Here is a 14,837-nt window from a genome sequence, read left to right on the forward strand (position 1 = left end):
GTAAAATGTTGTGAAAACGAAAATACCGCTGAACACGAAAATCACATTAAAATTTGTCTATTGGCTCTAGTTTTTGAATTACAGTTGGGATCTCATATTGGCGAGTTACTCTGCATTATCAACTACGGGTCTGGGCAAAACGCATGCAACGCCGCAGTTTCAGTACTAACGCGCTCTTATCACGTGATCGGCAACTTTCGCCTCGCTCTGCATCTCAAGATAAGTTGTTGGCGTCTCAAATGCGTCTTCAACTCTGTTGCAGTAATCCTCAAATATGGTACTGGGTGACTTGTTCTCAATTAACAGTTGTTCTCTGTGAGATTCCTATTTTTCACACAGTATTTCTGCCGTGTCACATTAATATACCCGTAACTGCGTGAATAGTCTGGATGACTTCTGTTACATATGCGGAAAAGTCACGTTAGCTTCAAGAAAGCATCCCTGAACTCTAGCCATGAAAAAGTCCTACTTCTTGTACTTTGGGTTTAAAGTAGGTGACCAGGATAAGAACTGAGCTCCACACAACATATGCTGCACTACCTGTTCATCAAAACTGAACGCGTAGGTGAATCGAAAGGGACGTTGTAAGCCATGTTATGTCCCTTCATAACATTGCCCACGTTATGAAGGGAGCCACCAAATCACGTCGCAGGCTGTTACTTCTGTATGGTGCCTCCAATTAGAAAAGGGATGAAAATGAAGAAAAAAGTGGAAAGTGACTTACCCCAATTGGTCCTTGAGGTTGTCATAGACATTCTCTCAGATATGCCAGACAATGTGTACTTGCTACCTGGGAGTCTAAAACGCTGATGGAATTGATATTGGGGTGATATTCAAGTCAAGTGGACCCAATTTCGGCGATGTCCGGACGATCTGTCCGGACATCCTCTGCTTGCACCTTCACGATGGTGGGAATGTTAGTAATCCTGGGTATAACCTCAATACACAAGCACACTGTGGGTTACCACCCAGGTGTCAACCAACGTAAGCAGGGGTCGAGGTGTGGCGCCTAAACCACATGGAGGATGCCGCCCCTCTGTTACCAGGCAATAGTAGGTGGTAGATGACTCTCATCAACGAGTGCAATACTACTACTTTGCTTATACCATGTTCCACCACTTCAAGAGCTAAGTTCCGGTCAACCCTTCCCCATTTTTTCCACCATGCAGTATGACTGATGGCTTTTGAGGAAATGATGAACATCATGGCAAGATCCAATCTTCCTTACATTTCGAGGGTGCAGCTCTAAAACGGTGTTCGCAGACCGGCCGCTAGTTAGTACACCAGACCGAACCTATTGGTAAATCTCTAGGAGGCTTCCGGATCAGCTAGTGTATAATCCGAGTAGTGTATATGCGGGGGGAATTTTCGAGGCCACGTTATGCCAAGGATCTGGGTATATTCTTACCATGTGTACGCCATATCCAAAAATTTCATTACTTCATACAGCATGTCCCACTCACTTTTTCTTACCGTTGAATACACCATGAATTGTAAAACTAATAGAGTAAGCTTATCTTCGAACAGATCTAAACCTCCCAAGAACTTCCTAATTAAATTTCACAAATATATCAATTCTAATCCTAACGATGTCCATTTCCACTTGCAGTCTATTATTATTATTATTTTTAGGGTTGCCCGTAATTAAATACATTAACTCGTATTTATGTCTGTAAATTGCATATGTTCTATGGCTGATTTGCCTGTTTTGCTGGACGAAAAAACCCCAGTTACTGGGGAGAAAAACCTTGCTATCTACGCCTGAGACCAATTAACTCAGCCACGGAGTAAAAAAAGCCCATTAAAGTTCCTCGCGTCATCGACGGGATTCGAACCCAGGCCTTTTCCACCCGGTGTGGGGAGGACGGTGACGATACCACTGTGCTACTGCGCAGACTACACTTGCAGTCTGCCAAACCCCATGTACTTTTTCTGACAGAATCTCAGTGATCGGTTGATTCAACTACTGCTCATCTTAGATGCCCAAATTATTCGCTGTATGATTCCTTTCGCCTCAAAGGTGGTACTTGTGCATATCTCCTTCCCGATATTCCTTATCAGACCTTTGGTAATTTGGAATCTCCTCTTTTCGATCTTCACTGGCTTAAAATCTCTCTATATCATTGTATCAAATTCATTGGTTGTCTCTACCGTTCTCCCAACTCCATTAATCACTTGGAGCTCTTTGACTTCCTCTCTTTACAACTTGACTTTCTCCAGTCCAACATTCCTAACAGTGAGGTAATTTTCCTTGGTGATTTTAATGTTCACAATTCCAGCTGGCTTCCGTTTTCTAGTCACACCAACCCATCTGGTCGAGATGCCAAGGCTTTTCCAATTACCAATTGACCTTGCACAGATTGTTCGTTTACCTACAAGAATAACTGACAATCCTAAACAGACAGCCAACACGCTTGATCTTTTTCTCACAAACAACCCTTCTAAGTACACTGTCGAAGCGAGTGGTCCTTTAGGCACCTCAGATCACAACTTGGTAATTGTCTCTTCTCCAATGGAGCCTTTATCTCATGACTGTTCCCAACCTTGTTTTTTTTTTTTTTTTTTTTTTTTTTGTAGTTGTTGGCGCATCGGCTTCTGTGGCCATAATGCACTTCCCAAGGTTTTTGCAGTACTTTGATCTAAACCCGAGGCGGGATTCGAACCCGCAACCTTTGGATTGCTAGGCAGGCACTTTATCCACACGGCTAGCCCGGTCGGCCCAACCTCGTATTGTTTGGCATTACAAGAATGCAAAATGGGATGACCTGCGAGATTTCTTTTCTTCTTTTCCTTGGTCGGATTATTGTTTCAAAACTTCTCATGTCAATGTTTGCTCACATCGTGTCATTGAAATTATTCTTGTAGGAATGAAAATCTTAATTCCACCTTGGTTTTCCAATAAATGTGCTAAGGCTGTTCAAGGGAAGAATGTTGCATATCGTAATTGGCTTGTTTCCAATTCTTCAGTTTCATTTTCTGCCTACACCAAAGCTGGCAACAATTGTAAAGCAGTTATTAATCAATCCAAACTAGATTTTGAACAGGCTAAGAGTAGAAAACGTGCTTCTTGCCCTAATGGTAGCCGAGCATTCTGGTCTCTTGCCAAAGCCATTGGCCATACTTTTGCCCATCTCTGCTCCCACTTCTGTCAAAACCAAATGGTTCTGTAGTCACTTCAGCTAAGGAAAAAGCTGACCTGCTAGAATTCCATTTTTTTCTAACTCATGTATTAATGATCTTGATAAAACAACTCTTACCATTCTCAACACGCTCCATTCGATGCCTCCTGTGGTCTTCCGTCAAAAGGGTGTCAAAAGGATTTTGACCAATCTTGAACATATTCCTGTTCTTTGCCACATTTTTTACTTACTTATTCCAAAGGTATTTTTCCTTCTGCTTGGAAATTTGCTCATATCCAGCCAGTTCCTAAAAAGGGTGACAAATTCCTCCCTTTGCAATTACTTCTACTCTTTCTAAAGTAATGGAGAAATCAATTAATCGCCTACTCTTAAACTACCCAGAAACCTTCCGTCTGATCAACGATCGCCAGTAATTATTCCGTCAGTGTCGATCCACTGGTAATATTCTGGCTTATGTTACCCATTTATGGACTAATTCAATGGAAAGGTTCGGGGAAACACAAGTAATTGCTTTTGACATTTCAAAGGCTTTCGATCGTGTTTGGCATAAAGGTCTTCTAAACAAGCTTCGATCTTATGGTTTGCCAACTGTTTTTTGTAATTGGTTATCCAGTTTTCTGTCTGATCGCTCACTGAGGGTGATGGTAGATGGCTCTCTGTCTTCTAATTTTCCACTAATGTTGGTGCCCCCAAGGTTCAGTTCTTTCCCCCACTCTTTTCCTCTTGTATATTAATGACCTTTCTTCCATTGACTGGAAATCCTATCCATAGTTTTGCCGATGATAGCACATTGCATTCCACTTTCCATTTTGAAAAACCTTGCCCTGCTCAATCAGCTTCAACTTCTCGAATATCCCCTACCAATTCTTTAAATGCCGATCTTCAGGTAATTCTCCAGTGTGCAAAGACAACTTAGTTGATTTCAATCCTTTTAAAACTCAGTCTTGTTTTATATCTCACAAAAAGGATTCTTCTGCTCCTATGCTTATCTTTGGTGAAACTCAGATTTCTAGGCAAGATGAAATATCTCTTTTGGGGATTATCCTGGCTTCTAATCTCTCTTGGCACAAGCACATTACAAATATTGCTTCCTCTGCATCTAAAAAACTTGGTTTTCTCTTTCACTCTTCGCGTTACTTTTCATCTAAACAGCTGCTCACTCTGTATAAATCGCAAATCCGCCCTGCCATGGAATATTGTTCCCACATCTGGGACGGTGCCCCAAAACCTCTCTCAGGTTTCTTGATTCCATTCAGAAGAGGGCAGTTAGGTTAATTAATGATTCATTTCTAACAAAGTCTCTCCACACGCTGTCTCATAAACATACTGTTTCTGCTGCATGCCTTTTCTACAGATACTTCCATGGGCACTGTTCTTCTGAATTGGCTTCTATAATTCCTCCTCTCTTTTTCAAAACAGTCCGAACACGTGCAGCCACCAGCCAACATCCATTTACTGTCCAACTTCAAACTCACAGAACCAACTTTTCATCATTTCTTCGTTTATTCATTCAACCGCCGTTTTCTGGAACAACCTTCCTTCATACGTATTTCCTGAAAATTACACTCTACAGAAGTTCAAGTCTAATGTCAATAAATATCTTCTCAACCTCCAACTCAAGCACGGTACTAAGTACTATAGGTTCTAATACCTCTCGTGTTTGGGGTTTTCATTAAAAAAAAATAATAATAATAAATAAATATATATATATATACATACATATATATATACTGTATACACACATATATATATATATATACACACCATCTACAATTCGTCCTCTGACTCGCAGTGAAGTACTACATATTTTTGAACTACCCGACCGTTTTTCTGTATACTTTGATGAAGAACCTGATGAATATCAACTTGATATACACGAAGAAGTACAGAACCCGTCTACGTCCAGGGATCCACCATTTTGTCCAAGCCTTTATCCTTCTGAACCACATAAGATCACAGATAGTGAACTTAATGACCTCATTAGGGATCTCAAACTGCCGAAGAATAAGGCAGAGTTTCATTTTGTTAAAGTGACAATATTTCGTACTCGAAATAAAGACTATGATAAATTCTATCAAACAGAAGGTGAACTCACTTACTGTTCGTAAGGATGCTGATGGCCTAATGACAGCAATGAACATGAGGCATGTTCCCAAAGAAAGGCGACTATTTATAAGATTAGCCTTAAGGCTGTGTTATTCCACAATGGAAATGTGCTGCCTTTCAGGACCTCTTGCGTATGCCATCTACAAAAAAAGAAATATACGCAAACATGGAGAACACCCTCTTAGATGTACGTTATCAGAAGTATGAGTGGCAGATATGTTGTGATTTAAAGGTAATCCCCATTTTATTAGGACTACAAAAGGGTTACACTAAAGTATTGTTGCTTTCTTTGCGAGTGGGATGGTCGTGCCAAGGATATGCACTACGAGAAGAGGAGTTGGCCTCATAAAAAATCATTAACACCTGGAATGCAGAACGTAGCATCTGAACCTCTGGTAGCTCCAAATAAAAAGTTTTGCTTCCACCACTCCACATCAAAGTGGGGGTCATGAAAAATTTCGTGAAGGCTTTGGAAGTGAACGGTCTTGCGTTCACATACTTGCAAGAGAAATCCCCAAGGCTTAGTACACAGAAGATTAAGACAGGCGTTTTCATTGGTCCACAAATAAGGCAACTTTTCAAAGACATACAGTTCGAATGTGCTCTTAGTGATAGCAAGAAATCATCGTGGAAAATCTTTCGAAATATTCCGACTGGTTTTCTAGGAGATGTTAAAGCTGACAACTACAGGGAGCTTGTGGAAGATCTCTTTAATTCTTACGAAAAACTGGGGTACAGCATGTCATTGAAGATGCATTTCTTGCACTCACGATGGTACAAAGACACAAAAGCAAATGGAGTGCCGCCATGTTAGCCGATTATTTTTGGATGGTGAAAAGGGATGCTCCCGAAGCTGAATACAAGCGAAAGGCGAAAAGATCCCGTGTTTTGAACAGGTATGTTCGTTGACCTTACTGTCATATAAATAAAAAATATAAATATAAAAAAAATACTTTTTCCGAAAACAAGAGCCAATCTGCCATTTTCAGCGCTATTTTCATGTTTAGCACCCCAAAATCTATAAAGTAAACTTACCCGTAACAAGATATTGCGCAAAATTTGTTGTTCAGTGTCATCAAAGGCTGCAGCTCTTCCATGAAAATTCATGGCCTGCAGCAGCTCTATATGTGCCGTATAAACACTTGCAGGTCAGCCATGGCCACTCGTAGCACCAAACTCCGATTGGTGCTACGAGCCCCAGTCAAGTATTTTACGCCCATCTGGTCGTTTCTTTGGGTTCTTTGTCACTTTTGAACTTCCATTTCTTCAGAATTTTGATGACGTTTAATTCCCAGTAAAAGCACCGTTTTCCCTTCATGGCATCCACCAATAATTCCCTTCTGAAACTCTATTACCTCTTTCCCTCAGCACAATTGTTCCGCGCACACTTGAACTGAATTACGCACTATCCACCAATTACCTTTTTGGTCCAAAATATTTGCATATTTCTTAGGCGCACAGTTTTCTTTAACAAGGAGAGATGTCCTATATTTAGTAGGATCCTGTAATTTAGCTGTTATAACTGTTTTTACACGTAGCTATTACCCATAAAAATACATTTAACAACCTTTAGATCTTCAGATGAAACTGTAGAAACGACAACGGCACGTGGAATAATACCATGCAACCCTCACGAGACATTGAGAAATCCTCGTGTTCCGAAGAATATATTGACGATAAGTTTATAGAATTCGCTGGTACGAGCTCAGTAAAGTCCATAAATATTAATTTCATTGAGGAAATAAGCTGCAGTTTTCGTGCGTGTGTTTCGTGGAACTAATCTCTTCTTTTTTTTTTTTTTTTTTTTCTTCAGGTGATCAAGATGCTGGTGGCAGTCGTGTTGCTGTTCATCTGCTGTTGGGCCCCGATCCTGATAACGAACGTGCTCACGGCCTTCGGCTATCTTCACGAGCTCAACTATGGCTACTTGAAACCCATGAGAACGGCCTTCCACTTGATGTCGTATTTCAACAGTTGTATCAACCCCTGTCTCTACGGCTTCATGTCCCAAAACTTCCGCAGTAGCTTTCGCACGGCACTCAGAACCTGTCTGTGCGTGGGAAGGCAGCGAATCCAGGGACAAACTTCCCTAAGCCGCACTCGAACCACTTCGATTAGCTACGCCCGGTCGACATTTGTAACCTGATGTTTCGAAGGAGCAGGAGTTGATACGTTCGCCACGCACTAACACTGAACTGAAGAACGAGGGTTAATTGGCCAAAAAATAATGTGTCAAAATACGTATCATGGCTATGACTAATGGCATCGTATTGAAGCGTATTTGTGTCGTAAGATGTAGGGTGGTAGCTCCAGAGGACATCGTCTACCCACATATCTCTAAGAGCCCAAGACATCCCATTGAGACTTTCAACAACTAGGAAGTCTCCTTGGGAAATGAGTCGTTTTTTAATCGACAAATGACGTGGCATTCGGGACCACTACCACCCTGTTTTCTTATGTTGTGCCACACCTGCACATGTCTACAGAAAAGGTGGTCGCGAATGTAATCAGTATTGGTGGACTTCTGTAAAATATATCCTTTGTTTCTGTGAATGCTTTAATATAACTTACAGGCTGCACTGTTGTTTTTCTTCCATTTCCATGCCATACACTAGTGAAAGTTTCTCGCTCTCTTGGAGCGAAACTCGCAAACCCGGCTGCTTAACCAGGCATGCGCATACAAAGCAACCCTATTAAGAATGCAACACTGACTCAGACGTTTCAAATATTTTTTGCGTTCATGCGAATTCAACGGAATTCATTAATAGGAAATCATTTTTCAACCTCCATGCACGCGAGAGAGAGAGAGAGAGAAGAGGATAGTTATTGCCGTTTGTGCGTGCATATCACATACCCAGCATTGATGACTGAGGATATTAAGCCTCATTTCTATCTCTGAGGAGTATATACATAAATAAAACTATACTTTCATGCGCTTCTCATAAGGATTGACAAGAACAAGTGAAAGCTGATTAAGACAAGTCTTCATACTAGCATATTTCAACCTCCAACTTCATTACTCACACACACAGGTGTTTAAGGACACATAAATCATGTGAATTATCACGCTATGACCAAAACAGTAAACGCTCCAAAAACCCTATAACATAAACAACGGTAATAAATCTTTTTTTCATCAGCATTTCTTCATAAATTTAAAAGAAACATACGAAGTTTAAAGTTTTCGAGATAATATATTCAATAGATTTTGATGTTTACCAGGGGGATCGCTAGAAAACTTTCCGTTGTCCCAACCCACCTCTAGTGCCTGGTCTCTCATACTACCATACTACAAACAAGGGCTGTCTTTATATTCTTCGTAGAACTAATACTTATTTGTTGTATAGCACAGAATCAATTTGTAATAGCCTCAAAATATAAAAGAGATTGTCATATTTGTGCCTTTTATCTTAACCGGACAAACTTTTGCTTTTTATTTTCTATGAAAAAGGGGCATACAGTGCACCTTCATTTCTCAGCGCAAGCGAGACTCAAGCGTTTGACGGTTCCCTCGTTAGGGTATCTCTCCTGGTTTCCATTCGAAAAATGCAGTCAGCATTTTTCGAACAGAAAGGTGTCATCTGAAAACTATATCGACAAACTGTTAAATCCATTTTCTACAAAAGTGTTTTGATATGTATAAACATGCGTCGCGTCCTGAGTACCAAAACGTAGTTCGCCTTGCAAAATGATGTTCCACTGCGCAAAGGAAGGAGTACCCATGAAATAGTTTGTGACAGAAAAACAAATCAGTTTTTACTGCATTCTCAGTATTCACTCCAGACTTGACTCCATCGAGCTTTGTTTCCGCAGCTCATTTGAGCAACGAAGGTCATCGCTACGTTGACGTTCAACCTGTTAGAAGAGACGTGACGGGTATTCCATAAAACACTTTTCGAAGCTGCTCGATGACACTCTAAACGCTGGCAACGGTGTACCAATGTGGAAGTGGGAGATTACTCTGAATGAAGTCAGACGCCAATTAATTAAATTGAATTAGTCGCCAATTAGTGAGATGGAATACCTTATATTCCTTCTCACGCTCACTCCTGATACTTTTGAGGGAATTGTTGTATGCATGGGGTGTTCGTGTGACTGAAGAGCACATTAAAGAAAAGGTATCTGCACGCAGTGAATCATCGCACAAATCATGTTTTTTTTCTAACCTTTCTTACCCACCGTTGCGAAATGCACAACAGTTCTCGATACTGCATTGATTGGATCAAAGATGCTGACTGTAATCCTTGCGGTGGAGAATTTTACAATAAATTTAAATATCTGTCGGAAAGGGGAGGAGTTTTTTTTCTGTGAAAATCGATTGATTACAAAATTTCCGTATAATATTTGCAGTCTCTGGAAACATTTCTCATCCCGCTTACCTTGGAAAAACGGATTTAAATCTATTATCACATACTGAGAACGCAAATATGGATGATTTAAGGTAAAAAGTTACAATACATTCGGAGTTTAAAACGAATTCCTAATCCTCTTACTGATACTGTTTCGTACTACAATTATTAAAAAATCTTTATCTGTCTCGAGATATGAATTAGAAGAATGTACATCGAACTTTACCCTGTTACATTAATATTCTTAGTACTGTAATTAAAATGATCTTTAAAAATGCTAATTATTGTCATTCACGAGTCTCTCAATTGTCTCTTTTATCTCTTCATCTAAGTAATTATGGAATCCTTTTGTTTATTAATTTACAAAAAAGCTTTTCAGCTACGCAAAAGTAGGTGGGAGATTGTTTTATCTTTACTAATCACTGTTTGGTTAAAAGGAAAGTCTTACTTTTATTCCACAATTATCCTATCTTTACTTTATGTAATTTCATTTGAGTCACTTGAGAAAAAGAAAATGCAACCAAGCATTTAGTTTACTTAAATGTTAAGTCTATAATCACTGCATAGACAACCGAATTCCCAGACGGTTTCAAGTTATATCTGGGGACAACACCGTTTGGCCTAACCATTGCTTTGTAGAATGGAACAATCAATCTATCTGCTTAAACTCTCGGCAAGAACTCCAAGCTTTCTGATTAATAAAATGGCCAAAAATATCTTTTAGCAGTGAGCTACAGAAGAATAACACTGTTCACTGTCCGCGGGAGATTTTCAAAACGATCGGATTGATTGGCATCCTCACTGCCACTGCAAGTTTGTGTATAAGAAAGGCTACAAAATCAGGTTTTTCATCCTAATCAACAGAGATTGCACGAAAATGAATCAGTGGACGGGTTACTCCATATGCACAGTGCGTTGCATTTCATAGTTTACTTTTTTCTGTGATTAATAGGAAGGAAAGTAAATAACCGATTATCTTGTTTTCAATTAATTAGTTATTAATCGATTAACTAATAATATATAAAGGTAATTATTTTCACGTCACTGCACATACCTCACAATATAATACTCACTCATCGTGTTGTAATACTTTATTTTCGAATATTCTGTTATTTAATAAAATAAACAAATAATAACACACCTTAGACTGTAGAACACTTTTGTAATGAAATTTTATTTTCTCCTCGATTTTAAACTTGGGCATTTCGCTTCTTGAGGGTTTAAAGTAAATCCCTATAATATTAAAGATAGACTTGTTGCCGTTTAACTTGCTGAAACTCTAAAGATTCTGCTCTAAAACTTCGTATTGTGCAATTGATTATAAAACAGCGTTAAAATTTATCAAGTTTGAGAAGCCCACGTACTGGGTTTACCAGACAAAGTCCAACACTTCGTATCCAGCTGCTCTGTGTTCAGCACGCTCTGAAAATGTGAAAGAATATTATTAAAAAATCTGGCGCTACTATGAAAACTGATCTCCAATTGGCGCTCAACGACATGGCTGTTTAAATCGAATACCAGAGTCCGATGTCTGGAATTTTGAGCGTGCAAAATAGAAGTACACGTACAATCATTATACCTCCCTTTGAGTAATTATAATGCTTCGGTCCGCTCTGTTAAATTTATTTCCCTCTTGACGGCATTTTCGGGTCGTTGAGTTGACATTTATGGGAGTTTGTCGCTAAACTTGTCATTTTTATATTTTCGCTTTTTTTCAGTTCTCTTCCAGGCTTTGTTCACCAGTCAGACTTTATCGATTGTAGTTTGTAACAAAAGTTTGTTTTCTTGGCCGTTTACGTATTATGAATTTTTTTACGATTTATTTCTTAAGGTTGGATTTTTATATCGTGAGATTTTTCTTATTGTTTTACACGTTGTGAAACGATTAAAAAAAAATGGTATGGGAAAATTGGTATGATATGGGTGACCTCATTACATGTTTTTCAACCTTGATAATATTTTAAAGAATTTCATCTTTTATAATCAGTTCCTCTTTGTAAGATGGGTAGCTTCGAAATACAAAGTTTTAACTGAATAGTAAAGTCTCTGTGTCTTAATTGCATTATAAGAGAGAATGAAGTGAGTGGTAAAAGTTTAATGAAACGGTACGTCAAGGGGTGCTGTTCTCCTCCCCCAGAAAACCCTTAAACACCTAGACTATTCAAAAGAGGGAAGTAATTGAATTAATGATCACTTTCTTAAAAATTGATTCCACTTACTATCGCACAGAGGTTCATTTTGTTATTCCACTTCTTTCCAGAACAGTTCGAATACGCTCCTCGACATTCAATCACGGTTCTCAACTTCAAACTCACAGAGCTGGCTTTTTCCTCGTTTATCACTTCTAGGCGTTAATAGCAAGAAAGAAAAATTACACTATTTGAAAGCGACAATTTTATTCCACTGGTGATTCTCCTCAGAGTGTCTTACTGTCCCATTGGATCTAAATTGCAGGGCTCTGGCCAAAGAGCGGTTGCTTGAATGCAGACTGCTATGGTTGGATTACATTTTTCAAGCAACGTGAATGCTGATGAATGAAGCATGGGGCCTTCGATTGGCCCGATGGGTTGCATCCTTGGTTTTGCGCTGCACAGTTGCCATATCATGCAGGGCCAGGTCAGGTTTTGGCGGAATGTTCCCAATAATTTTGAGCCCATCTAAATCGCTTAGCAACTAATGACCATTAGTCGATAACTCAAATTTGCTGATGGCGGCGGTCGCCGTCCGACAACATGAGCCAGTCTTCCCCCAAAGAAATAAAAAGCCTTTGTGCTTTTTTATGGTGGAATATCTTAGTGTCATTTGTAGATAAATCATTTAACAGAGCTGTGGATTTTGATTAATACAACGAAATAATATATATTCGGCATGGAAAATACCTTTTTTTTTTTAATTGAGGGAATAAATGGGAAACGGGGAAGACAGCATGGAATTGGATCTTGTTTGCGAAATAAAGATTTTTTTTTTATGTAACTCAGTGATATCCCAGAGATTAAAAATAGCAGCTTGTTAATATTAAATAATAGGTGGACCTTTACTACATTACTGTACCAGAAGTATTCCAAAACCCTACACTAACCAACTTCCAAGTAGGTTGGTGTAGGGTTTTTAAGCGCATCAGCAATTTAGGCCATATTGCGGTGCATATAGTACGTCTGTAAATTTCGTGTTCTCTCCTTGACGAAAAATCCGAGTTTCCGGAAGGAAAAGCCATACTACCCTTGCCTGAGGCAGACTAACTCAACCGCATTATAAAAAAGACCCACAAAAATTCCTCGAGTATTGACGGGATTCAAACTCGAGTCTTTTCCACCCTTTGGCGAAAGGATCGGGATTCTACCAACTGCGCTACCCATGAGGGCCTAGAGGTAAATGGAAGCAAGAACAGGTTTAAAAGTGCAGACATTTCAGAAAGTCGCTAATGTAGTTTCAAAACAACTTAATCCTCCCATGCCATTTTGTCATTACACATGAACCCTCGAGGTCAGAATTGCCGATCCCTAAAGGAAGTTGTAAAAGTGAACCAAGCGACGTCGTTAGGAAGGAAAGTGCTTTTTATAAAGTCCTATTTTTGCTGCAGTCTACGTTGGAAATTCTGGAGACAAAGGTGTAGTTCAAAAACCACACATCTTACAATATGACAGGAGACGCAGTTTTCAGTTGGCCAATCGGGGGAAGGAGCGAGGATAGTTCACGAACACATTCTAACAGAGGTGCGATGATCACACTAGCTGACTGAGGACAAGTGGTTAAATTTCAGCTGGAAGTGGATGATGTTCTCATTACTCCCACACGGAATTCACGCCCCCGGCAACATTTTATTGCCGAGAAACAAAAGTGCATGCAGTCTTTTAATTACACCCGCATATTTGCACATCATTGAACGTGGCCTTTATCGCTATCCGGGGTTTACACCAAGAATATCTCAGCCCTATCTTCAAAGAAGTAACGAACGAGGTAAAATGTATCGGGGAGGATCAGAGAAGGCGCAGGGAGGTTAATTATTTCAGCTGACCAACATTCTTCTTTGCTGTGGTTGCTAAAGAGAAACCGCATGACAAGACAGGAAATGCTTCAGAAAAAGGCGCATTGCTATTAAGATGCTGTGGAAGTTTGCCATAGCTCGTGATGCGGTTTACGCTGTGTTTACATTCGAGTAAAGCGTTTCAGCTGTGTACGCATATTCGATATACCGCTGTAATGAAATAGAAGTCTAAGTATACAAGTCCGCGAAGTTCCTGTTCCTTACAGAGAGAGAGACCGATAGCCAAAGGCTCAAAGCTCATTTCAAACTTTTACAAACTAATACGCAACAAAGCGAGAGAGAGAGAGAGAGAGAGAGAGAGAGAGAGAGAGAGAGAGAGAGAGAGAGAGAGAGAGAGAAATCGCAAGAAATCAAACACGGGGGTTGAGGATAAACCTCTTGGACCATTGCAAGTGATTCTCTTTACGTCAATCTTCGACTTCTGAACCGCACGCACACAGATACACACACACACACACACGCTCCAACAGCAAACACGCGCACATACGTGTACACACATATCCTACAATATTTACAGTATCGTCAGGAATTTATCTTAAGTCAGCGGGGAATTGCGAGGCGGACTTTTCGCCTCCGCTTTGAGGAAGACACTTTTAGGAAGAAAATAAAAATCGACATTTCTGGGTCCTCGTGGAAAAACAAGCGAGTGCGTGACCAGGAAGTTATCAGTCACCTTTGGTACGATGACAGACCCGAATGCTCACATCCGAGTATTTCTGCGTGCGGTTCTTTTTATTTCACCGAGAATTATCGTAACACGAGTGATAAATAAATGAAGGTAATTAGAGCGTAATTAAAAGAATTAAGCATTTACAGTCAACCGAAAGCAGTGTTTTATGGGGGGGAAGTATCTTGCGCAAAAGGATAAGAAAAAAAGTAAAAAGTTTCAAAGTTTTAAAACAGATGAGGGATTCAAATAACAGAGAAACGAATCATAAAGTCAATTAATGAATGAACCAACACAGTTAGAAACAACCTTCTCCGTTTTCAGGATTAGTACAAGAAAGTAAGAGTGACGTAATTCTTTTTCATTAAAATGCAAAGCGATACACGTGATGGAAAGGATATACGCGCGTAATTTACTCCCCATTAGCAAATAAACCTCGCAGTTAGAAAATAAAAGTAAAAAATATATGTGATTTAAGCTGCGTTTAGCTACATCGATCATTCGTAATTCATCTTTTTGCTTATTTTTAC

At 39.6% G+C, this 14,837-nt stretch overlaps 1 protein-coding gene across 1 annotated transcript in view; it reads left to right on the plus strand.

Annotated features, from left to right (window-relative positions):
• LOC150080800 (QRFP-like peptide receptor) overlaps positions 1 to 7,762 on the plus strand; it is a 106,689-nt gene extending 98,927 nt beyond the window's left edge. Inside the window, exon 7 of the mRNA XM_090380607.1 lies at positions 7,060 to 7,762. Within this exon, the coding sequence (XP_090236733.1) occupies positions 7,060 to 7,392 (333 nt within the window). The 3' untranslated portion in view covers positions 7,393 to 7,762. The remainder of the gene's footprint in view (positions 1 to 7,059) is intronic.
• Positions 7,763 to 14,837: the final 7,075 nt, after the last annotated feature.

This window comes from Mastigoproctus giganteus, chromosome 9, assembly GCF_048544385.1.
Source record: "Mastigoproctus giganteus isolate SK-2022 chromosome 9, ASM4854438v1, whole genome shotgun sequence".
NCBI classification, from domain to species: domain Eukaryota; kingdom Metazoa; phylum Arthropoda; class Arachnida; order Uropygi; family Thelyphonidae; genus Mastigoproctus; species Mastigoproctus giganteus.